This window comes from Scomber japonicus, chromosome 8, assembly GCF_027409825.1.
Source record: "Scomber japonicus isolate fScoJap1 chromosome 8, fScoJap1.pri, whole genome shotgun sequence".
Classification (NCBI taxonomy): Eukaryota; Metazoa; Chordata; class Actinopteri; order Scombriformes; family Scombridae; genus Scomber; species Scomber japonicus.
In genome coordinates, this window is record NC_070585.1 from 13637337 (window position 1) to 13663133 (window position 25797).

The following is a 25797-nucleotide window of genomic DNA, read 5'->3' on the forward strand; positions in this document are numbered from 1 at the left end:
ATTTTCCTCACAAGTCGGTGGAGACCAAAATCAGAGCTAAAGTAACAAACACAACTCCAAATGAATGTTAATGTTTCTCCAATATTGTGTTGACTGTTTATTCTGCTGCATCCAAGTAGCCAAGTAATCAAATACTGCTTAAAGCACAATTCTGAAGTACTTGAGTATACAATTTATGCTAGAAAGGAAATATTGTACTTACCTCATCATATTAATTTGACAGATATAGAGCTCTGCTAACTCATAAAATCATGAGTTCTATTAATATCTGAATCTGTTAAAATTATTACAAAAAACTACTACTTACATTTTAATGAATAAATGATAGTTATTCTATATTATATAATCATAATAATGTAACACTCTGAGCTGGGTCATTCTGCATCATCAATACAGTTACTTTGGATACTTGTACATTTGGGTGGTAATACTTCTGTTCTTTTATTGAAGTAATGTTTTAAATGCAGGCATTTTACTTATGACTTAGTATTTTTTTCACTGTACTAATACTTAAATAAGTATAGTATTTGAGAACTCAGTAAATAGTCAGTAAAGTAAATATCTCAGTTTAAACAGTCTTTGAATAGCCTTTTGGTTAAAATACACACAGTGTACACCTCTCTCACGCCCTATGTTTCCTGTTTGTGTTAAAATACCCCCTCACTATCCAATAAAGCCAAAATGCCCCCAAAATAATGTAATTCTAACAAAGACCACTAAACTGAGCCAATGCTGTGTGTAATAAAAATAATCAATTACTGAATTTCACAGAACAAGCAGCAAATAGAAGGAAGCGGAGAAAGTGAGATGAGGGCACAAAATCTGCACAGTACAAGAAGAAAGGCAGTGAGAAAGAGCACTCTGACTGTAAAGACAGATTTATAGGTAGGAAATCAAATGCCATAGCATATCAATTAGCCAAGGTTACACCTGTGCAATCCAATGTGCAGAAACAGTGACTTCTGAGGAGGTAATATTTGGGGTGGGGAGGTATAAAACAATTTATTGTAATATGTAATCCATTACTCATAAGTCATTTTAGCTCATAGTTGACTCCTTATAATGGCAATTGGAAGTCGATTTCAATTTGAGCACTTTTATCAACGAGCAGAAGAGACGTGAAGATGGAAAGGAGAAATTAACAGATAACACCTCTTTAGTTGCATCTTCCAACAGCTTGTTAAAAACATGAGCCTCAGCCCACCGCTCAACTCTCCATAGCAAAATCTAAGAGTGCCTATTCCTCCTGCAAAACTCTATCATCTGGCAGGGAAAGCCTCTAAATCTTGTTATAAGCTCAGAGAGGATAGAGTGGCACACCATTTATGAATGCTGCATTTAAGCCTGGGGGATGTTATAAGAATTATTCCTGCTCTTTTCTATGCCAAAAAGTTGCATTTAATTGTCACAGGCTTTAAAGTTGTATGTTTGTTGTCAAAAATGAGGCAGCAGACGGTGACACTGTGTGAGTTTGATCTTTATCTCTCAGGGCCATCTGACCTCTTTCTTCCACAGAACCAAACAATGCCAAATGATTTTTAAAAAAATTGATAGATAAAATAGCCTGAACATATATATATACATATATGTATGTATGTATATGTGTGGGCGTGTGTGTGTGTGTGTGTGTATACATACATATGTGTGTGTGCGTGTATACATATATAATTCAGGACTGGAATATACATATATATTCCACTCCTGAATTATCTGCTTCTCAAAGTCATTGTGGCTGCTGTTCGGATGAAAAGCGTGGCAAACATGCTTAGGCTGAGCCCTTACTCACAGGCTCTATGAGGGTTACTTTGAATGCCTTTCTCTCTTCGATTGCACTATCTTATACTCTAACAATGGAGAAATGACTTTGCAGGAGAAAAAGAGGGAGAATGGTTGAGATCAATAGTCCACAGAGAAGCTATATAAAGCTATACATATAGAATATAAAAAGCAAGATGTTATTTAACCATCCCACAAAATAAAGCTGTTTTATGTTTTAAGTTCAAGTTCAACAGGACACTGGCATGCAGTGTTATTGATTTATGGCTTGGCAATGCTGCCCTTCAGTGGCAGCTGACTAGAATCACTTTTTTCTGCAGATGAGGAATGAAACAGAAATAGACTCTGATACAGTGGCAGTCAGGACAGAATCAACCCCAAGAAATATAGTAATACATTCTCACCTTCTTATAGTAATCAAATTCACGCTGAAAGCATTTCACAATGATGAAACACCCCTTTTTCTGATCTCCAAAAGTCATTCTTCTCAATTATTTTCTTCTAGGATACCAAGTGAAAACCAGGAATTATTCAGTGTCTGTCAGTGTAAGCCCATATTATGAAGGAGTGTACCTTTCCGTAGGTCAAGTACACGCAAATGTCAGGTTTTGTCCCAAAGAAATTAAGACAGATGTTTTGTGACACTTGCCCGAAAACTAATCTAAGCTGGTGATCCATCAAGCCCCAAGTTTCAGCCGTGCTCAGTGAACGGGTTTCATCATCTCAAGGCTCAAGGACGGACTGATCCACAGGCTACCTCTGGTTCCTTGCCTCAGAGATCAAAGTGTCTACATCTGAAAGGAACACAACGAAGGTTGGCTTTGGATGTTAGAAATGTAGAAACCACAGTGCCACATTCAATCTTGTTAAAGCATTGTCCTCAGCTGGCTTTTATGGTAACACAAATGTCAAACTATTCCCCAAGTCCCGCTGAGTTACGCGTGTTTAGAGTATTTGATGGTGTTGTACACAGAGTGGTGCTGACCTCACTGTGACATTGACTCTCTTCCAGGCTGGTTATCATACTTCTCAGACTGACAGGGTCCAGATGCAATTAAATATAATCATATAATGTGCAGTCTGTATAAAAATATAATTTGCAATACTTTTCCCACTCTACACCATTTGCTCTTTTTTAAAATAACAACAACTGTGCAATATTTACCAGGGTTTTGAGTCAATTCTTCACATGGGACCACCACTACATGTGCCACCCACATAACAAAACAAAGTGCCCAAACAAAGTATGCCCATGAAAAATAGCACGTCCAAAGCCTAAAACGCATGCATAAACAGTATACATTACATCAGTGACCACCCCTCCCTATTCACACTCGCATAGCAGAAAATAAATCACTTAGGAGGTCATGAAATGTATTTCCTGCCTCAAAGTGCAGCGTAATAATCACACAACACTGTAAACAACACGCTGACACAAAGAGGGGGAATATTCTCACAACATCCCCATCATCATCATCATCATTATTCTCTCAGAGGCCTTGCAGCAACTCGGTTCCTCCATTAGGTGTCGCTCAATTACTGCACCTGGTGCGTGCAGCGCCCTCAACCTCTGGCCCGGATTGTCTGGCTCGTAATTGGCCCGGACCAATCACAGAGGAGGTAGGCGGGTCTCTATTGTTACTACAGATACTCCAAGAAGTTTGAGCCGACCTGCTGCTGCTTCACCTATGAGTCTCCACGTAAATGAATAGCCGCGGCCCGCGCGAGATAAACGAGCTGATTATGCCGAGATAAAGAGCATCTGGCTCGCGCTCGGTCCGATAATGGCATGCGATGGTTCATCTGCTGAGGATTTCCCGGACAAAGTGATGCCCAGGGCAGCTCCCTGCACGTGCAACAAGAAGTGCAGCAGGAGCAGGAGCAGTATTGTCTTCCTGGGATTATTCCTGCTGTCGCTGTCTTTGCACGCTGTCACCCTCGTCTGCTATTTGGATCTGCGGTCCGAGGTCAAAAGGGAAATTATCCACCAGAAGCGGGACTCCATGTTGACACTTGCGGGGAGTGACCTGGCTGACCCGGCGGCGGTACTCTCACCCGGCCACCATCAGCGTTTGGACTCCGGCAGCAGCAGCAGCAGCAGCAGCCGCGGCGGAGAGGGTCGTGAGGTAATTTAAACACATCCAGAAAAGAAAAAGAAAGAAAGAAAGAAAGGAGGGAGGAGGGGGGGCAAGGTGAAATACAGCAAACTAAGGGGAGCTTCTTTGAGGAGGCATTGTTTTCATTCCTCACACGGAGGCTGTTCGTGTTCATTCACCTCCGCTCAGTCCTCCTGTTCCAGTATCACGGTGTCAGGTTTTGTGTCTGCGCTCTGTCATGGCATGTTTCTGGGCAACTTATTTTACAGTAGCCTGTCACGACGTTTTGCCAGCTCAGTTTCCAGACAAATATGTTTTGAATTAGCGCTCCCGTGCGTGTGATTCCGCCTCTTGGACCAAGATGCACAGAGGTATTAGCTTTAAGTCTGTCACCTGGCCAAAGTCTCCTGTTCAGGTAAACACCATCCAGGGAGGAATAATCAAGGAAGTTAGAAGGAGGTATGGTGTTAATTTGCCTTCATAAAACAAGCTGTTGTAGAAAAGAAGAAGAAGAAAAAAATCTTAATTCATCTACTTTAGAGATGTCTTTATTCTTTCCCTAATCAAACCCCATTTTCACCAATTTGTCTTGATTCCAGAGAGCTCTCCCTGAACAGACACATGCTGATGCTCCTAACTTTAGGCAATGTGCCCAGCTGGATTCACAGACACAGGTCAGTCAATGTGCTGGAGCAGGTGGACGGAAAATTAACTGGATCACCAGCAGGTGCAAAGCCCAAGGGCTGATGTAAATTCATCAGGACTTAGATGGGGCAGTTGGTACTTGGAGCGGAGCCAGCCTCGTCTCACATGTGTTTTCTTTTCTGGCAGCGGCCTGATTGAATGTTCATTGTGTTGTCTGTGGCTTTGGCAACAGCCCCCCCACACACACACACACCCCACCACCACCACCACCACCACCACCACACACTCCCTAATTTCACCAGTACAAAGGGACCAAGTGTAGGTCTCAACATTGGATTGCTTGCTCAATTAGCTCATATGTCGCCAGTTGTGCAACCTCATTTTACAGAGAAAATGATCCTCTGTGTGGGGCACCGGCTGGACATTTAGTTGTGAATGACCCTCAATTTGACAGGAATCCAAGTTATTTAGGATGGAGACATTTATTATTTCTCTGTAGGAAACATAATCTGGATCCAGCAGGTTTCTATTGTTGATATTGGTGTTTGCTCTATAACATTTTCCTTTCACAAGTGGGAAGCCAAGCCTATTCATTTAGTCCTCTGTGTGTCCTTTGCTAAGCTTATTTTAGATAGTAGTGGTTTCCCTGGTTAAAGGCGAGTGAGATGGGCCTGGTATTCAATCCAGATGGTGACGCTTCATGAGGTGAAAGACTGTGGCCCAGCTGTAAATATTTAACAGCGCTGTGATGCTGTCCTTGCCAGATGTCTGCATTAAACAACTCTGATTACACATCCCACAGTTTACATAGTTGGAGAAACAGGAGGATGTGGCATTTGGATGCAGCGGCCGCACTTGTTAGCTTTCGAGACATTTCCTTTGAAGAATCTCTTTTGTAGGCCTAAAATTGTTTATTGGATTTTTCACACAAGTCTTCATCAAAGGCACCTCAGCGGCATCAGTGAAATTTGATGTGATGTGCAGGTATACAGACAAGTGTAACAGAATATGAAAGTGCACTTAAAAAACAAAGGAGAGCACCAACAATCAGGTACAGGAACAAACATACTGCACATAGACATGCATCAGACATGAAGCACGCAGGCTTAGTCGTCATATAGCAGCAGTATGTCAATGTCAGTGGAAATGAAATGTGTAACCAGTGGTCAGATGGACTTAGTACACATTGTGGTTGAGTTATATTATGAGAAAGACAAGTCGTGTGGCTTCTCATCATGTAAAAACAGCTTTGCACACTGAATTTAGTGCGTGTCAGATGATGTTTGGAAGTTCTCAAACAGATTTATCTGTGTCAAGCGTAAATCATCCTCGGTGAAGAGCGCTCTCTTCTTCAGCGGCTTGTTGTGTTAAACAGAATTCAAAGAAGGCTGTTGCTCAGTTGAGATCACGATATTAAGGAGGATGAAAGTTCCACTAATTGGAAAAAAATGGAAAATGAACATCAGCTTCAAGCTGTAAATATCTGAACTTGTCCAAGTGCTCATGGAAAAAGGCTAAAGTGTTTGCATCTGTTTTAATGTCACAGTTTCAAAATGAAAACCCTGTCCTGTGTTTATGCAGGCTGCAAATGTATTAGTTTAATAATTCATTCATTCATTTTGTTTTAGTTCGGCAATATCAGATTTTAGCGTTTGATCCAGTTTGATCACATTTTAATACATTTAATCACATCTCTGTCTTATTCTGCATCAGCCACCACTTGTTTTACAGGTTTTCACTGAAAGGAAAAAAAACCCATGAATAATTGGCAGAATTTATTCATACACACCTGATCTGAAGAATGTGATTGCAGCTAGATAAGGATCTAAGCTGTAAAAGATGTAATACTACAAGTCTCTAATCAGTTTTCAGAATCTCTTTGTGAGCAAGCCAGGGACTGCTTGTAACTCAGGTTGGGGGTTGATGTTAGGCAAAGCAGGAAACGTTATCAAACCAAATTTGTAAGACAATATCACACAATGTGAGCCTATCCATATCTGTCAGTATGCCTATTAAAGTTTATGTAATCTGTTTCCTCTGATGGAAATACAGAAGTAATAACAAGCATGTTTTTGAATATCGCACTTGAAAGAGATTTTACGACAGAGATTTTACCTCACTAACGAGAAAGTGTAAAAATAAAAAAAAAAGGAGCAAAAAAATAGAAACTTTTCTGGTAAGTTCATTTATTTCAGGCATGCGGTTAAAAATTCCATCCCACATAACATCTCACACTTTCTCAGATCCATGTAGTTGCTTCTTAATGAAAGCAGATGATTTCGTCATTTATGATCTTGGCCAAACAGTCTTTCCCTCAACACTCACAGTTGGTATGCCCTTGAGCAAGGCAGTAAACCCCAGCTGTCCAGCAGATCTCACCAGTTCCCAACAGTAAAAAAAAAAAAACCCTCCCAGGTGTGTGTTGCTCTCTAGTCTGAGGTTAAACTGTGATGCAGGGCAATAGTGAATAAGAACAAGTGTCACTTTCAGTCAGTCTGACATTTTGAATCACATGACCTCAGCAAGTAAGCATAATAAAAGTCACTCTGCAGAATATTTAATAGTGTTATCTCAGATAGCGTTTTATTCTTCAGCCTAACATTTTTCTTATAACCATTATATGAAATAATTTTCTCCTCTGATGTATGCCTTCAAAGTCTCACAAAGAACAGATGCTGAAACATCTGGAGTCTAGTTAACGGCTATTAAAAAAGTCAGTTTGATGGGACACAAAGTCCTCAGCAGCATGCATGCTCTGGGGCGCCAGGGTGGGCTGTCACCCACATTTATTTTAATTGTGACCAGTGCATGATTAGCTAAAACAGCAGTATCATATGTACAGATACAGCGAGCCTCCATATTGGGATTAATCAATATGGACACGAGTGTCGTAAAAGCGCAAGGCAGAGGAGGTAGAAACATCAGAGATATGAGGCTGCAAACTTTTCCATAGAAAACTGAATTGCCTTGACAGACAGATGGCGTAGACGCCCAGTAAAGATTAAGTCCAGAGTTGCAAACATCTAGCAAAATAATAAATTCTCAAGGCATTCACGGCTTTCAGCTTGAAATCACTTTGCCAGCAGTGTTGCAACAATCTGAAGTGTGACTGGCTGCTGACAGGCAACATTTCCCTCAGGTTGAAGCTCCACAGCTTTTATAGATGACAATCTATGGATGCTGTTATTAAATTACCCCAGTTATGGTTCAAAACACATGGCCTGTTGAAGATATTGGCTGAGGTATGACCACTCCTTTTTCTGACATTTAAGAAGAAAACACGCTGTCATTGTTCTATCCGGGAGTGTGAATCACACGAGTATTATGAAGCTGCTCAACATGCCATTAAAGTTAGTACAGCAGTGACGGGCATCCACTCGCTCCCAGTGTGCATCTGTTACCCTCCACCACCAGCCCTCAGTTTCACCTCTTCAACTTTGTAACCTCACACTCTCAAATGCAGTTTAGGGACTTATTTTCACTGCTTGTCTGAGATTTAGAGGGGTCAGTAAAACCAGAATTGCTACATTTTTGGAGAACGTGTCAGCTTGGAACCTCCCCCCCGCCCCCACACACACACACACACACACACAATAAATTTCAAATATTAAGATTGTCAGGAAATGTCAGTAGTATAAGTGTAGAAATTGGTGCAAATACAAGCCGTTTGTTATACTAAGTGTTAATAGGGCAGAAAGAATCTTGTGATCACAAAATTACACATCCCCAGGGTGACTGAATTTTAGTCATATCCTCACAGAGCAACAGGGAATCGCGTCCTCTGCGCGCAACAGCACCCCCCACGCTTTGAAGATTTGAAAGCCCTCTAATTAATAGCATTTTTTCCCTTGTGCTGAAAAAGAATGGTTTACTCAATAGTTGGCACTTGGCATACATACCAACACGCTGTCATCCTGATTTACTGTAACTCTGCGCGCCTTTGAAGGGTATGAAGGCTATAAATGTTGTAATGAAGTGAAATGATGCAAACAAGGATGCAAAACCATTTCTCGTAGTCATATAATAGAGTAACTTTTTTCTTTTTTTTCTTTTTTTTTAATCACTTTGTTGCCTTCATCTAAAACACCAGACGCACCAGTTTGGTAGTAGCCCTGCAGATTGCTTGTTTGTTTTTTGTCGTTCTGATGGGGCTTAATCTCGCTCCAGAAACTGGCTGTTGAATCATGTTTGGCTGTCAGAACAGACGAAAGTGTAATGCCATATGCTTGACTATACATCCAGAATCCTTTGAGAGGTAAAAGCCCCCTATATGCCAACAGCTGGAGAGGAGATGTGGAGCCACCTGTGCACCAAATGAACAGCAAACGTCGCTGCGCTCGCGGTAACATCTGGAGGTCTGTGTGTCGATAAAACCATTCCAACACATACTCCTCCATCAGGCTGGAATTCCCGTGCTTATAAGGTCAGACATGGTTGGCAGCCGGTCAGGGATGTAGAACTTTAACTACTTTGAGCTTGCCCAACACAGCCGGCGGGGGGTGTTTGACATGATACAGCTCATCCCTCACCGCATGGGGGGGGGAGGAGGGTGTTCCCACATCTGAGACGAGGTAAAGAAAAAAACTCAAAACATAACTTTTCTCATCTGTCTTCTTATGGTCTTTCAGTGGCTCTGCTCTAAACCACACAAAGAGGCACTAGGAGTTCACGCAGCTTTGAGGAGAAGGAGATTTCTCGCCATCGGGGGTTTAACAACTATGTTAACTGGAGCATCACAGATGGAAACATGGAATATGTCATCTTGTGCCCAACTGGGGTAGACCCCCCTGTGGAAAAGAGAGGTCAAAGTGTCTGTCAGTGAGCTTGTCTGATTGATTCGCAGCCATAAGACTAAACGATACATTATTATTTACTATCTTTTGATCCATGCTAAGGTGCAGCACGTGTCACTGCTCGGGGGAAGTCTGTTACACAAACTCCAAGCAGATGTCCAGCACAATACAAGTCGTCTGGTCGTTTGTCCTCAGCCATTGAGAGCCTTTAAGCCTCGCACTCTCACCATTATTTATGCTGACACTCCAAAGTGTGACCGAAAGTGATCTCGTATATTGCGAGGCTCGACGAAAAGAAGGCTATGGGTGGTCTTGTTGTGTTTCCATTTGCTGGGTTTCTTTGTCTTTTTTGCGCCTATTGGGAACCCTCCAAAGATGTGATCACAAACTGGCTGTTCTAACAGTTTGTGACTTTGAGCAGTCCACGTTTCAACAGGAACTGCGAGCGCTTAGCACGAAAAGTTTTGCTGTCAGAGCCGGTCACATCCGAGTGTGTTACAGTCAGGTCAGCACGTCCCACAGAGTTCATGTGAATGTAGGTCGACCAGAACCAGTCACATAAGAACACAGGCGTGCGGTTTGTCCCACCACACATTGGCCCATGGGAACACCCCACCACTGTAGCATAGCTTTTCCTGTTTTCTTAGAGATGAGCTCAGACCAGCTACATCAGATCCTTTCTTTGACTACAATTTTTTTTTTGTTTTTAACCTTATTCACGCTACCCTTGAATAGGGCTGGGACCAGGTGCCATATGAATGGGTATTGCTCTCAGATTAACCACAATTCATGCCCTCCTTTTGTATAAAAAGGTGAATTTTAGAACAGCAGTGTCCAGGTGACTGTCTCAAACGGCAGAAACACAGACAAAAGTGACTTGGGTTACAGGATAGGTTACAGCCCCAATGGGACAGACAATGAGTTGGCCACAAATGAATGTGGCTGGCTGACATCTCACATCTTTTCAAATGCCCCAAAGTTGTCTCTATGCAAACATTATACCCCACAAATAGAAAGAGCACTTGTAACATGGGTTTCACCTTCAAAAAGAATCAATATTGGGTGGTCTTGTAGGTATTCATGCTCACAGCAGAGTCTGTCTGACCCTCTTACATTTTGTGAATTTTCCACACTCATTAAATGTTCTTTTGTGTTTCACCAGGAGAGGTTACTGCATAGAAATAGCAACTTCCTTGCCACAGAGGACAGCAGGGGCATAACTCAGCGATCGAAAAGGAGTCCCGGCAAGCAGCCAGAAACAGGTACGCCTTTTACTACTTTCCAGTCTTTTCTCCTCACACTTGAGACAGACAGACAAGTTGTGTGCTGAGTTTCAAAGTTTTTCAAGTTCTTGCTTTTCATATTTTTTTTATAGGCTCAAACTCCAAATTCAGTACTTTTTAGTAATTCAAAAAAGCACAGACAAGTATGTTCATCTCTCTCTGGTGCACCTGCGTCAGTGTGTGTTTTTGTTTTTTTGGGATATGTAATTGGCAACAGCCTGGTCAACTGTTGAGCAACGGTTTCTCTCACCCTATGTTTGTTTGGAGGGGATTCGGTACAGTGTAAATAACAGGCTTATGGTGGGCTTAACGCTCTTAAATTTTGAAAACAGTTTGTTAATGGTTTCTCACTTTTTGTGGAATTGATTTTTTACTGCTTTGTGCTTACTTAACAAAGCAGCTCCACCGCATAACGTTGCCGAGTTTATAGAGCAAGAGATTAAACGGAATGGGATTGATTATTACTTGGATAGCAAACAAGGACAACAGGGAGTTTTTGAGGGTTTCACCAATTTGAAACAGACAGCGAAGCCCGTGTTGATTTCCCCCGTCTCGAAATAATACCAGGTCCCCGAAATATCCTTTTGTAGCTGTCAAGTAAGCAGATATAGAGTCAAGAATCCAACTGTGTTATCGGTCAGGCCCGAACCATCGGAAAATAAGACATAAAACGAGTCATTTCGTAGAACATGCAGATGTTTTAGTGAACCAGGTGGCCATATTTGAAGGAGGCTGTCGCCTGAGACTTGAATGGCTTTCATTAATTCCACCCAATTGATTTATCGTAATCAATAGCTCAACAGCAAACCATATGGCCAATACGCCTGAATTAGCTTTTGTAGTTTTTGTTTAGAATGTGAGCTATTCAAATAAAAGAGCGCAGCCTTTGAAGTTTCATGTCTGAGTGCAACAAGTGCAGCATGATCACAAGGCATTCCAATGTCTGTGGCGTGACACTGAATACTTGGGGGGGAAGTTTAGTGATTGTGTTTAAATTAGAAGAAAAAACTCACCTTTGAGACTTTCTACATAAATCAGTAAAGTCCCGAGCCTCTAAACACTAATCATTCCCAGGTCTCTCCTCTGCTCTCAGCGCACAGACAAAGGCTTTTGTAATCTCAGCCTTAGATGTGTGTTTTTTTGTGTGTGTGCATGTGTGTGTCCCGTGTTTGCACGTGTGTGCGTATGTGTGCGTTCTCGGCACTCCTAACGGGCACCAGATTCCAGATAGGGCTGCTCGTTAAGAGAAATCTATGCGGATGCATCCAGTCATTTAGCCAGAGGAGAAACATTGGCCATATGTTTGAGGGGGACTCAAACTGTGAGGTTTTAAGGTTAAATGGCCTTTGTAGTTGTAATGACATGGTAAACACAAGAGCAGCGAGACGGCTTTTTGAAAAGGATTCTTCAGCTGTACACTGAGCACACACACACACACACACAAGCACGGACATAGATGCCCTACCAACGTCCATGCACACGCACACATACACATTGGTTTAAAGGGGAGACACACACACAAACACGTGTACACACACACACACACACACACACACATACACACACACACACACACACACGTACACACTTTCATCTGCATTCTCCATCTGGGCTTAATTCAAAGAAAAGGATTTTGGCAGGATAAAGTATCTCTCTAATGATCTTCTCCAGTTCCACTGCCTGTGAATGCTTAAGGCACTTGTTCATACAGAGGAGGTGAAACCACACTTACAAATTACTACACTAGAAGATACCGCAGACTGACATACCTCCACTGCATTGCTCAGTGCAGAACATCTGAATCTGTTATTTTAGCCTATTTAGGATACCTACACGCAGTGATCTGGATATCCGAGATGTTATCTGAGATGATAATTGTTCAGGGGACCATTTTAAAGCTTAATCACATTGCTTTCATTCCTTTCAGAATCGACTGGAAAGGAAAAGAGGAAAGAGAAGAGAAAAGGTAATAAAAAAATTCAGTCTAAATTTCAGAGATCTTGGTCATTGACTGCTACCTGCTGCCGACTTTCTGGAAGTATGATCGAGATGTCGTTCAAAATCCGATAACCGTGTTAGCTAAAAGTGAAATCCAGTGAAGAATTCTCTTGGAAATGTATTAACCTAGAGGATTTAAATCAGGATTCACAGTCTGTACAGATTATAAGGTCCATTTTGAAACAAATTGATGTTATTTTGGCTAATAAAAAATAAAGTTAATTTGACTGTCATAAGATTAACCTGCTTAGGTGTTTGTTTGTTTTTTAATTTGCCAACCATTCCACTTTCTCTTTTCTCAGGAAAGAAAAGGCCAATACCGGGGCCCCCTGGTCCCCCTGGTCCCGCAGGTCCACAGGGGCCACCGGGCATCCCTGGAATCCCTGGTATTCCAGGAAGCAATGCTGTGGGGCCTGCAGGACCCCCTGGACCTCCCGGGCCACAGGGACCTCCAGGCGCTCAGGGTCCAGCAGGTATAAAGCTTAAAATAGACCCGACACGTTAACACGCTGAGATATAGCCAAAAGACTTAAGCCAGGGAAGTTGAAAACACCCACGAGTTGAGAGATTTGTTCTTAGATTACAGTGTTTGCCTGCATGCAGACATGTTCCCACACTAGAAGGGGGCTCAAGTTGTCAAAATGAATGAACTCATTGCCTTTACAGGGACAGTTTCTGATGCAGGATGTCAAACATTGTGTGGGATAGCAGTGATCTATCTGTAAGCTATGCCATTGTTTGTTTTGTTTTAATCATCATCCCTACTTTGTTCCTCAGCAGTGTCGAAGTCCAGAATTTTATCATGTCTCTTTTTTGTTGCAGGAGTTCCCGACAAGACAAAAACAAAGGAATTCCAGGTAGACTATGTCACCCATTAAAACATTAGAGATAAATTTTATCCCACACAAAACTCGGTGATGAAACAACTGTTCTCCCCAATGTTACTGTGTATCCAGATTAGTCACCAAGAACGTCTTTTCTTTTTTTTCTTTTTTTTCAGCCCGCAGTGGTCCATTTGCAAGGGCAAGAAACAACCATCCAAGTGAGAGAAGGTGGGTCCTTTCTGTCTGCATTCACTTATAGTTTCACCACTTTCATGTGCAAAGCCACTGTTTTGACACAAGATAATGAACATGCTCAATCCTTGTCAGTGCTGTCTGTCAAAGAGCTGCAACTGTATACCTGCTAAACCACAGAATTACACCAGGAGAAATATACATGCTAGGAAATTGTTGACTTTCAGTTGAAGTGTTTGTAATTTTTTAAAGATATTATTGACTTTATTCTTGTCAATCTAATGGAAAAGTAAATGCAGCCACCTACATTTTGGTTAAGATGGCGAAATATTGCCACCAATATTTACTCTAAGATTATTTAAAACCCCTAAAATAAACCTATAGCTATAACAAGATTAGTATACAGTTATAGGCTCATGTTATAAGTCAGACATGTGTTAACTAAGGTCAGGAGCATTGAGGTCATGCTGCATCACTTTGTCAGTCTGAACAGAGTGTAAGCATCATTAGCAGGTTTATTTCTGTGAGTGCTGAACTCTGTTTAAACATAGCCAAAGCTGTTTATGTTGACTGTTTACCTCTTCTTTTGTTTGTTGTGACATGTTTAGATCTGTCTGAAGGCATCCTTAGGAACTGGAAGATGGTGTCCATCCATCACCGTGTGTTTAAAATGCACTCTCGCTCTGGAGAGCTAGAGGTGCTGCTGGATGGTGTCTACTTCATATATAGTCAGGTAGAAGTGAGTACGGTCCTTGACGTAACTCTTAAAATTTACAGTTGAGAGTCAGAAGAACTGGCAGTTGCTCTGTAGTTAAGCTTAAAAGCCTTGCTTATCCATGAATGCTTGAGTTATATTATATGACATATTTATTTTCCTGCTCTGTGTGGCTAAATGTGAATCTATAAGTCAAACGCTTGTTGGCTACACTAATATTCCAGCTGTTTTAGCTTTGAATGAGCTCTCTAATATCATGCAGATTTGTGTTGACTACCCCTCTCAGTCTTCTGTGAATTATGTCTCCCCTCTCCACCAGGTGTACTACCTCAACTTCACCGACATTGCCAGCTATGAGGTGATGGTGGACTCCAACCCGTTCCTCCGCTGCACCTGCAGCATCGAGACGGGCCAGCGCAAGTTCAACACCTGCTACACGGCTGGGGTGAGCCTGCTGCGAGCCGGCCAGAGGATCTCCATACGCATAGTCTATGAGGACACACTCATCAGTATGACCAACCACACCACTTTCCTTGGAAGTGTCAGACTTGGAGAGGCTCCATCTGCTGGACAGAACTGATAACTACACAATCACCAGCCCTCTGCAGAAATGAAACGTTGCTCACGACGGTCAAATCAGCCCAGAGTAACACTGTTTTTTTTTTTTATCCAGCCTGATGCAGGATTGATAAATTGGTTAGATTTGTGTTTTAGAAGCGACAAGCCCAAGCCTTGCCCCATGAGACCCCATCAAGAGGATACTTCAATCCTCCAGGTTAATAAAGTTGAGGAAGCCCCTGGGTGACTTTTGTTCACTTTCACAGCTCTGTATTAAAAGAGAAAGAAAAAGACAATATGGACTGTTCTGCTTCCGCTGCCATTGATTCTGTGCAGAGAGACTAACCTTGATGAGCCAAATGTCCTTTTACTCATCAAACAAATGTTTCTATTTATAGTCACCATTTTGTGTCAACACAGACAGCATCTCTCTTTATAACAAGGAAGGACACTGCGCTGACAGATACTTTATATTTACATATGTTTAAGTGCTGTTGAATGATAATCTTGTATCTCCAAACACACCAGCTATTCCAAATGTTTTATTTTCAGTTTTTAGACTTGGAATTTTTAATTAATTTAATTATATTAACAGTTATGGTTTAACAAGAAGGGGTTTAACGCTCCATATGCCCCTGGCTTATAAGGAATGATTAAAGTATCATATAAAGGTTCAATGCAAGTATAAAGGTATCTATGCAACATTGATAAAATCCATTAAAAACTGGAGTTATAAGGTATTCACAGAGCAACAGCACTATATATTTTGCGCACATTTGCACTACAGCATCCCTGCAGAATATCAGTGATATGTTTTGTTACAGTGCTATTGTTTAGTTAACGTATGAATGAGTCCATGTGGAAAAATGAGTTGTTTATATGTCTCTGTACATATTGTATATAAAATGGGATATACTTTTGTAAATGGAGTTGATTGATGGATTAAAATGTTTCATTTTCTGTCTAAACGCATTTGTCTGTCTTTTGTGTTTGTGTAGCTGGTGGTATTGATTTATAAAGGTTAAAACTGCTCTTTCATATAGGACTCCGCTGGCACAAGTACTGACAAGAACAAATGATGTTCTTTGAGTGAGGCCTCTGTCTTTATTAAAATGTGGCTTTTTTACTTTTGCAGGAAGTTTCACAATACACTGAAAATTTGGCTGTAACCTTCATACTATCTAAATGAGTTCCATCTTGAGGAGAGAGGAGATAGTTCCTCATTTAGAGGCAAATTTTGAAACATTTAGGTTTCCGGGGTTAACTGATGTGTGACCTCGCCCATTTGAGTAACATGAGGACATGAGTCTGCAAGTCTCAGTATGCTTTACAATGCTTTATTATCACTAACGGCATTTATGTTTTGTCTTAGTCTTTTCCTGGTGCACAGAGCCAGTGTTTTAGAAAATGATTTTCGCAAAGTCCAAGGGGATATAATTCTACAATTAAATCAGCCACGTTCTGAGGGAGTCAATGGGAAACTGGCCAAGATGTCTAAAACAAGGGAGGTATGTCACTGATTATGCAGGATGGAGTCATCTTGGACATTGTACTACTGAGATTTATGCCATTAGTTTCATTCAGATAGCACTACAATAATACATTTTCTCTTAATGCTTTGTTTTCTCTCAGGACATAAAACCAAGTACTATCCAAATATCTCAGAGTTCTCTGAAGATATCTTCTAGGAGAGTAAAACGGGAACAGGGCAGCTGCAGAGGTGGGTTGGAGCTGAAAACTGAAAATGTTTTCATTAGTTACGGTCTAATCTGGTAGTGAGACCATAAACTGTATATGCAAAGTTAATACAATTAAAGTATTATGTTTGTTTCCTCCTCTTGCCAGCTCCAACATCGTTTCTGCAGTTAACAGCTAATACTAACAAACAGCCGAGCATAAGAGGTAAAACTAAATTCAAATCTTTGGCTTTAACATTGCACCGGCTGCCATTATTTTGAATAAATGTATCTTGCCTTCTCTCATAGGAAATATAATAGAGATCCCTTGGACTGTTTCTGCGCAGCAAGGAAATGCAATTTCAGCTAATGAAAACAGAATTGTTGTCCAAGAAGATGGTTATTACTTGGTGTTTGGACAAGTATTGTGTCACTGTAACTCAAGCATAACTAAGTTAATACCCAATTGATTTGTTCCAACTATTCTGCTAATGTTCTGTGTAATTCACAGGTTTTGTTCGAGAGCCCAAGCACAGTTATGGGACATGTAATTCGAAGTTGGGGTTCCACGACATCAGGGACAGGTTCAACAGAGCTTTTGCGCTGTCTGCAAGAGATATCCGATGCAAATGCTGCCAATACATGCTACACCTCAGGTCAGTAAGGCACTACTGCTGGCCTGCAGTGAGGCCACGTAAAGGAATAGTTTGACATTTTTAGAATACTTTGAGTTTATGGTAAATGTGAAGCTATGCTAACAGCCAGCCGATTAGAAACTGGGGGAAAATCCACCTGCACTTTTTACATTTCTTATTTGTTTAATTCATACAAAAAAAACATCAACAAAAAAGCACTGTATAAAAATGGCATGTTGTGGTTGTACAGCTGGCTATGTTCCAGACTATCTTCCTGGAGTCTTGTCTTTACCCTGAGGTTGCTCACAGATCAAAATTATTCTGTCACATATCGTGTATGTTGTTTTTACACTTGGACTTTTGTGCTAATTATAAAAATTTTCCTACTTTCGGACCAGACTAGCCGTTTCCCTGTTTCCAGTCTTTGTGCTAACCTAAGCTAACTGTAGTTTCATATATACTGTACAGATATGAGAGTATGATCTAACTTCTAACTTAACTCTTTTCATCTAACTCTCAGCATGAAAGCAAAACAAAATCATGAACTACTCCTTTAACTTCAGTTGCCTTGCTTTGCCTTCCGTAGGTTCAAATGGCAGCTGTCTGTCAATAATGATGTAAAGATCTGTGCCAAATCCAAGTAAAAACCTGAATAATGAGCAAAGAAACAACAGCAAATGGGAGTTGATGAATATGAAAATGATGTTTGGCCTTCTCAGCCACTAGATCTTAACCCAGAATAACACTTTAGAGATTTGGTAGCAATTTGTCATACAGCGCACCATTATCAAGCCACCAAATGAGGGAATATATTTTGTGTTCAATTCAATAGAGCATTAAAAAAAGCATTGCAGCTCTTGGTGGTGGCCTCACTGAGACACATTACATCTTATTTTATCCAATTTGTCTAATTTGTCACCCGTCTTGCGTCACTCCTCTGATGCCTTCTTTTTAAACTGTAAACGTATGTGTCCTCTGTTATAGGCATAGTGCAGCTGCGTCAGAATGATGAGCTAGAACTGGTGATACCGTACCGGCCCCAAGCCCTGATCTCCATGGACGCAGAGTCAACATTTTTTGGTGTCATACAGCTGAACTGAAACAAGGACAGAATAAAGACGATAACGGCACAGCTTGTTGTCACAGGATATAGAGAGCTGACACTGAGCTGTGTGAGAGGATGTTGATAAAAGACGGAGTGACAGCAGAGGGAAAACTGAACATCACAGCCTCCCAGGAGGTCAGAAAAGGACATAATGAACTTTTTTTTTAAATCAACATCCCATTAGTTTTTTACTTTTGAAATCCTTTAAAGCATTTAAGTGTCTCTTTCACAGTTAGTCCACCTGCGCTGCTATCCCATGACATTGTTTATGTGTGCTCCCACCTCCTTTCATCAGCCTATTTTAGCACATCTCTTTATACCTTGCTGGGGACTTCCCTCTAGCACCATCTCCGCACTGTCTGTCTGTTTATTTGTTCCTCGTCTATTTTAGGATGGTTTCCGTTTTCCGAAGACTATGTCAGGAACAAACAATGGTATAAATTTATATCACTCAAAGGGAGGTGTTTTGTATTTGGCACGAAACTCCTCAACACTGTAAATGTTGTAATATCATGTTAAAAGAAAAATGTGACAATCTTTATCTGAATGACAGTTTTGAACCCAGTTAGAATTCCCAAAGCTTAATAGTAAGTGATATATCATTTGTCAAGTCTTGATTGTCTAAATATAGAATCCACAATGCCTATCTGGTGTCCACAGCTGTTTTCTCCCCCTCTTTTTTTTTGTGAAGTGTGGATATAAGAGGGTGTGTATGTGAGCTCTGACAACAGTGATGGTACAGTTTAACATAGGCAACACAGGGAAAATGGTCAGACACATGTTCTCTAATCTTCTACTGCTCTGGTCACTTAGCCATGAGGTTTATGCCACTGGACTAACAAATGGTGACCCAAAGGTATGTGTAAAATCATTGTAATGTATTCAGCTTTGTTAAACCTTTACTAAGTTTGAGATCTTTATGCAGGTTGTTTGACTTGGTTTTGACGATGGTTTACTCCTTGATTATGATTAATGTTCCTTTCATTTCAAGGAGCAGTCCTGGAACAACCACAACCTCTCTTCTGTCCCTCTGGATTTGGATGTAAGGCTTAGAAAACTAGACCTGTCCAATAACTTCATCAGACAGTTGCACACACTTGGTCTGCCATACTTGGAGCAGCTGGACCTGAGCTGCAACCAGCTGGATTTCATCTCCGAAGGGGCTTTTGAAAACCTGGCTCGACTTGAAGAGTTGAATTTGTCCAGAAATACGCTGAACAACAACCTTGGCAGTAACAGCAAAGCCCTCCAATCCATCAGTAGACTGAAGAGTTTGGATATGTCAATGAACAGTCTGAGTGATACTGCGGTGGAGCTATACCTCCGAAACAAATGGTCTCTTGATCAACTGAAGATGACTGGTAATGCTTTAACGAGACTTACATACAACTTGTTCAAAGAGAGTAAAAGTTTGAGGGTCATTAATATTGACGACAATCTGATAACAGTTATTGACGAGGGCACATTCGAACCATTGACCAAATTAGAGACGCTAAACTTGGCCCAAAATAATCTCGCCCATATCTGTGATTTTAAATTACATCAAGTTAAATATCTGAATCTCAGTAGAAATTCAGTACAGTTCTTTCTTACACATCAGGAGGATCACCAATCGTACAGACTTGAAATTCTTGATCTAAGTTATAACAAATTACTTTATTTCCCAATTGTTCCAAAGATTAACCGTTTGAAGTATCTTCATTTACAAAATAACATGGTTGGTGCCCTGAATTCAGAGGCAACAATGGTGTCAGAAGCCAATTCTCTTTATAATGAGATTGTAAGTCATGGTGACACTAACGTTAAGAAAAATGACCTTCACGCAAACTGGAGGCTGATGCCTCTGGTTCATATTGACTTGAGCTATAACCACTTCAGATCTTTCCCACTGGAGACATTGAGCCTTCTCTCATCTTTGGAAACGCTGAATTTCAGCCATAACTGTGTTCAGAACATCATCTGGAATGTTAGAAATGATAGTGAATCAGGACACAATCGTCAGCTTTTCTTTTCTTCTTTAAAGTACCTTGACCTGCAAAGCAATGGAATTGTATCTATTTCCCCTCTCTTCCTCAAGACACTGACACATTTAGAGACATTAAATCTTCAAGACAATTCTGTGCAGCCTTGTTCTCCCATGGACCATTTGCCAAGCTCTCAGTCAACAGCACAAATAAATTACAACACATCCTGTGTCATCTTTGGGCAATTAAGGACTCTTAAACACCTAAATCTTAAAGAAAACAACATAAAGATGCTTCACGCAAACTCATTTCAGAAAACCTCTTTGATTTCCCTCAATCTTGCAAGAAATGTACATATGGTAATGCATGTGGATGCACTAGAGGATGTGCAGGGAAGTCTTCAGTCTTTGACTCTCAGTGAACTCAACATGACCAGCTCTGATCTGTCTTTACCTTGTATGCCAGTGTTAACCAAGCTGAATGTATCAAACAATGACCTAAACATCATGCCCAGCAGTTTGAGTTGCTCTCCCTTGAGAGAAATCGATATAAGAAATAATGCCTTTGTGTCTTTAAACCACTCTTTGATTCTTGCTTTATCTGTACACCTAAATATGATGCACATTAGTGGGAATTATTTTAATTGCTGTGACAGTAAATGGCTGATGCTCCTAAATGAATCAAATATCAACCTGCCTGATGTCGGCCAAGCTGAATGCTTCACAAGTGGTAGTAACATTTTGATCACAGAGTATTTGAACAGTTCTGCAGAAATACATTGCTTTCATACAAAAACGCAGGAAATTCACTTTGGGCAAATAATTACATTTATTTTATTTATAACTGTAATATTGATAGTGTTCATCATATTCACCAGAAGAATGTGTTGCAATCGAAGATCATTAATAGTGTGATATAACATCTGTTTTTGTTGGTTTATTGTGTATATTGTTTCATATGGGTTACATGTGTATACTGTATGCAAACCAAATGAGAAACTGGAGAACAGACTGCAGTTACTGAAGCATATTTCCTGTGAGTGTCATTGTGCATGACTAGTTTCACTATAAACAACAGCTTAGGCTGTACCCCTTTTACAATTTCAGTGAAGAAGTATAAAGAAGACTCCATTTCATTGCACATTACTCTGTTTGTGAGACATGCATCACGCTGTGTGACCTGTGCAGCTGAAATATTGTGATTAAAATTGGCTTTATCGACTCCCAAGCCGTTTGGTCACAGTGCGTGCCAAATCGCTGTTTTTGCCCATCCTTCATTGTGAAATGTTTGTTTGCAACTAAAACTTTAACCTTGGCTCAAATTTGTATGACGTCTGTGAAGCCTTGCACAACATTCCCAGAATGAGGACTAAGCTCCTGAACAATTCAACCCAACGCCAAGTACGGACATTGTAACAGTTCCTTTATGAACATAGCTTATCTTACAGTGTATATAGATATATGTTTGATCCATTATTATAAATATCATTATCTCCATTTGTTTATGTTTTATAATGCATAACTTATCTAGTTCTGATCCTGGAAGACTGTCATCAAATGTTGTAAATCTGGCAACAGTCATGCTGTACATAATAAACATTCTGTACCTAGTAATAACAATATGTTTTTCCTGTTAAAAGCCTTTAGTTTAGAATAAAAATACCAGTCTCTCTATCTATAAATAAATCACAGAGGTTTGAGTGTGTATGGATTTCTGTTTTTGTTGATTTCTGTTTATAGTTGGACAACTTGAACTCCACAAAGTCATAAAATATTGGTTGGAAGAGCTTTTATCAGTCAGTGTAAGATACATTCTCACTCAATAATCTGTCTGAGTTTGAATTTAGGAGAAAGAAAAAAACGAGATCCCTCTAGATAGCATTAAAATAAGGTCAAACCAACATCACATGAATTAACTATGAATTCCGCCTCATCCTGTTGATACACAGACAATGATTATAACCTTAATGCTGGTGAAAGATAACATAGTGCAGAAGTAAAATGCAGAATTTATAACCATCTCAACAAGGGTGTATGGAGGAGGAACTGCTGTAGCAGGAGGATATCCTGTTGAGCAATCTTCTTATTGTCCCTCTTCTTTTAGTGACATAGAAGTGCCATTTTGAAATTATTGAACCCATTACCACTTCATCCACTGGGTAGAGCTGCAGCTCAGGCCTGTGATTCCAGCATTAGTGTTAAGGAACCAGGATGCCTATCAATCTGGCTCTTGAGCAATATAACTGTAGGAAATGTCTTTCTTGCCCCACCCACAAGATTGAGGTACTAGATCAAGTAGCAGCTTGACAAGTTCAAGCAAAGAACACTCAAAGAAAAGAGCACTGTGTGGATAGTATTAGTAAAACCATAGGAATGCAAATCACAAATTGTATTCATTCTTCTACTTGGTGGTTAAAGGTAGCTGACATTCAAGTATTATAGCAGCAGCTTGTTTGTTAACACATAACAGCAAGTACTGAAAACTATTACTATTAGTCTCTCCCTCTAGGCCAGTGGCTCTCAAATGTGTCTTGGGACACCTTGAGGGGGTCCACAGCAAAAAAGGGAATCATTTATCATCACTATAATTCCATCTATAAATAACACAATGACAGAATGTATGACTGTTATGGTCATGTGTTTGATACACTTTCTGTAATAAAAGCATCTAATAGCAAAAAACAGATATCAGATGGGGGACTATGGGACAAAATCTTATCAAATGGGGGGTCTGTGGTCTAATCTTTGGCAGTTTAAGGATCCTTGACGTGAAAATGTTTGAAAACCATTGCTCTAAGCTGACTATATTTCCAGTAAACCCCATCCTTACCAGAAAAATGTCAGCTTTGTTCAATCAAACATGAAACTCTGGAAATGTTTCTTCATAATGATAATTTTATCTGACATTGTTGGTATCTGGGTCTTCTGTATTAAGTCACTTTCTGTTTTCATGTCTATCTATTCTGTTGATATCCTGACTACTCAGCATCCAGCTGTTTCTCCTGCTACCGTTTTCTGTTTTATTTTCTCATTGAGGGAATTTGCTGACCCTAAATACATTGTGTTCTATCCACCTGTCACATAACTATACTCTTGGTAGAAATAGCATCTCATCGAAGAAAACATGACTGTGCTTCATAATACAGAAGTCATAAGTTGATCTTGTCTCATTTATTTTCTTATTTTCTTGTTTCAGGTGAACACTAAGAGGTAACTTTGAAACATTCAGTTCACTTCCGTGTAATATTGGGTCTGACTGAGGTCAATGGAAAAGTTGCTCCCAAGAAAGCATTATAAGAGTGAATTTCCTTAACCCTTGACTAGATGCACCAGTAAATATTCCATCCCTGTAATTAAGGCAGATGTACTGTGTGAATCCACAGATAACTAGACATGATGGGATACATTACATGTCAGTGGAATTAAACTGAACCTATCCAGAGATTCCTCGTGGTCTATTTGTGGATCTCCTTTATCACAAGAGTTCATGACCTGCACTGTTCACATTAGGTGATTTTAAAGATCCCCTCCAGGCACGTTTTAAGATGTATTTATAAAACAATCTCATTTAAATAATGAATTCTGTCTGATACGCTTTTTCACAAAAAACTTTTTTTATTAACAAGGTTGGTAGTCACACTTTTTACTTTGCTTTGAATTCCTCATAAACCATAAATGGAATAAATTCCCTTTTAATTTGTAATAAAAGTGTCAGGTAGGAATAGAGTGGCCTTACTCTCCTTCAGCTGATTCTGTTTAAAAGATATGGGCCGTCTAATATGTCTTGTGCACTTGTGACAACCAACCCCACAATGGGGATATTTGTCACACACTATGGGGTTGGTTGTCCCTGTGTTATTTTAATGGGGAAAATAAAAAATGTACACAGTGTACATGAATTTCAAATTATCTTAGTATTTGATATGCCCCTTTTTTGCTTTAAAGACAGCATGCACTTGAGCTGGCATGGCTTGGCTGTCCATGACAGTAAGGACTCCTTGGTCTTCTTTGGTGTTGAAGTAGTTCTTCCAAAGTTTGGGGGTGTGCTTGAGGTCCTGCTGCTGCATGAATCCTCTTTCACAAAGATGCAAACCAGAGACTACAGCCTGTCTCTGAAGGATGGACTGGTACTCCTCCTTGGGCAGAGTGTTGTCAATTCAGTGTAGGTGTCCAACTTCAGAGTAGTTAAAAACACCCCCAGACTTGAATACTCCCAAATCAGTCGGTTTGATACACTGCGGTATCATTCTCTCTCCTGTTGGTCTCCTGTTACTGCCACAAATCTCAAACTTGGATTCATTATTAAATAGGGCAAAGTCATCCACTGTGAAATACTGGTATTTCTTAGCCCACCACAAGTGCTTGGCCTTGTTTTCCCTCCTGAGAACTAACTGCTACTTGTCCTCTGAGACTACTACAAGACAGCCTTCTTTTGACAGTACTTTTGCTGATAGGAGTCTTTATTTAGCAAATTCTGTATCTGTGATGAGGTTGCTTTGAATTTTCCTGATTATGCTTTGGATACAATCAATCCAGTTTCTGCAAAGCATTTTAGAGCCCCATGCACTGCCCCCCTAAAAACCTCTAGACATGATTTGATGCTGAGAAACCCCCACTTTGTTTAGAAACACAATTTGAATCCTGACACTTTCCATCACTATAGTAACCAATGATCTGTCGGAAACAGGTCAGTCTGGCTGCAATTTGAGTTAGGGCCCACTTGAATGAGCCTCTGATGAGTAGGTAAAATCCACCTGAATACATGCTTCAATGAAAAGGATACAACTAAAAGAAATCTGAACTTTTGTACAAAAGACTTCAGTTCGTCAATGCAACAAAATTGCTTAAATTTGATTGCTGATTAATAAATAGTGCAGAATTTAAAAATATATCTATTTCATTTTACATGCCATTACTACAGAGCCCCTCTGGTGTCATGGTAAAAAAATAATAGGTAAACGTCAGACTGATCAATAATATAGTGAACTTTTAATCTTCTGTGATTTTATTGAAGGACAAATGTCCAGAGAACACTACAGACACATTCAGTAGTTCAGCTACAGCAACAATATCGATAGAAACTAGATTCTGATCACTGATAGGCTATAGGTTCCCTTGGCAACGTGATACAGTGAGCGCTAACTGCATGGCTTTTTCGTCCGGTGGCATCATTTAACGCTGCGGTTCATATAACCAAAGAGAGTCCTGACACACATGATACTACTTTCCTGATCAGTGAAAAAGGCACCTTTTAAGCTGATTTCAAGCTGAAACTGTGAACAGAATTTGGTCCGGACGTAGGCTATTGCAGGTTCTAGAGAAGGTGCGCTCGATTTGCTTACCCAGCTGTCCAGGAATGATATTAATTATATTAATTAGTATTTCGTGCGCACGTCATACTTATTTCGTGGCCACGAAATTTTGACCATGACACTAGAGGGGCTCCATACATTACTTCTTGTGTAGTAAATCCTCAAATTTTCAAGTTACTTCCCAGTTTTGGTTAAAAAAAAACAAACATTTGTAATGTAGTCTCAG

General features: G+C 40.3%; 3 protein-coding genes across 4 annotated transcripts; all 3 read left to right on the forward strand.

Moving 5' to 3' along the window:
- Nucleotides 1–3485: 3485 nt before the first annotated feature.
- eda (ectodysplasin A) lies at nucleotides 3486–15822 on the forward strand. 2 transcript variants are annotated; one of them, XM_053323979.1, is made up of 8 exons: nucleotides 3486–3902; nucleotides 10473–10572; nucleotides 12521–12559; nucleotides 12894–13064; nucleotides 13414–13448; nucleotides 13592–13643; nucleotides 14216–14346; nucleotides 14642–15822. In XM_053323979.1, the coding sequence occupies exons 1-8, from the start codon at nucleotides 3561–3563 to the stop codon at nucleotides 14900–14902; spliced, it is 1131 nt and encodes a 376-aa protein (XP_053179954.1). In that variant the 5' UTR covers nucleotides 3486–3560; the 3' UTR covers nucleotides 14903–15822. The 2 variants fall into 2 exon arrangements, with proteins under 2 accessions (XP_053179954.1, XP_053179955.1); XM_053323980.1 differs by having other exon boundaries at nucleotides 14216–14340.
- A 340-nt stretch (nucleotides 15823–16162) lies between these two features.
- Nucleotides 16163–18876, forward strand: LOC128363319 (tumor necrosis factor ligand superfamily member 13B-like). Its single transcript, XM_053324280.1, has 6 exons — nucleotides 16163–16388; nucleotides 16513–16600; nucleotides 16726–16782; nucleotides 16866–16978; nucleotides 17068–17212; nucleotides 18176–18876. Exons 1-6 carry the CDS (start codon nucleotides 16203–16205, stop codon nucleotides 18289–18291), a joined length of 705 nt encoding a protein of 234 aa, XP_053180255.1. The 5' UTR covers nucleotides 16163–16202; the 3' UTR covers nucleotides 18292–18876.
- A 136-nt stretch (nucleotides 18877–19012) lies between these two features.
- On the forward strand, nucleotides 19013–21889 carry LOC128363318 (transforming growth factor beta activator LRRC32-like). The gene is made up of 2 exons (XM_053324279.1): nucleotides 19013–19152; nucleotides 19288–21889. Exons 1-2 carry the CDS (start codon nucleotides 19030–19032, stop codon nucleotides 21172–21174), a joined length of 2010 nt encoding a protein of 669 aa, XP_053180254.1. The 5' UTR covers nucleotides 19013–19029; the 3' UTR covers nucleotides 21175–21889.
- Nucleotides 21890–25797: the final 3908 nt, after the last annotated feature.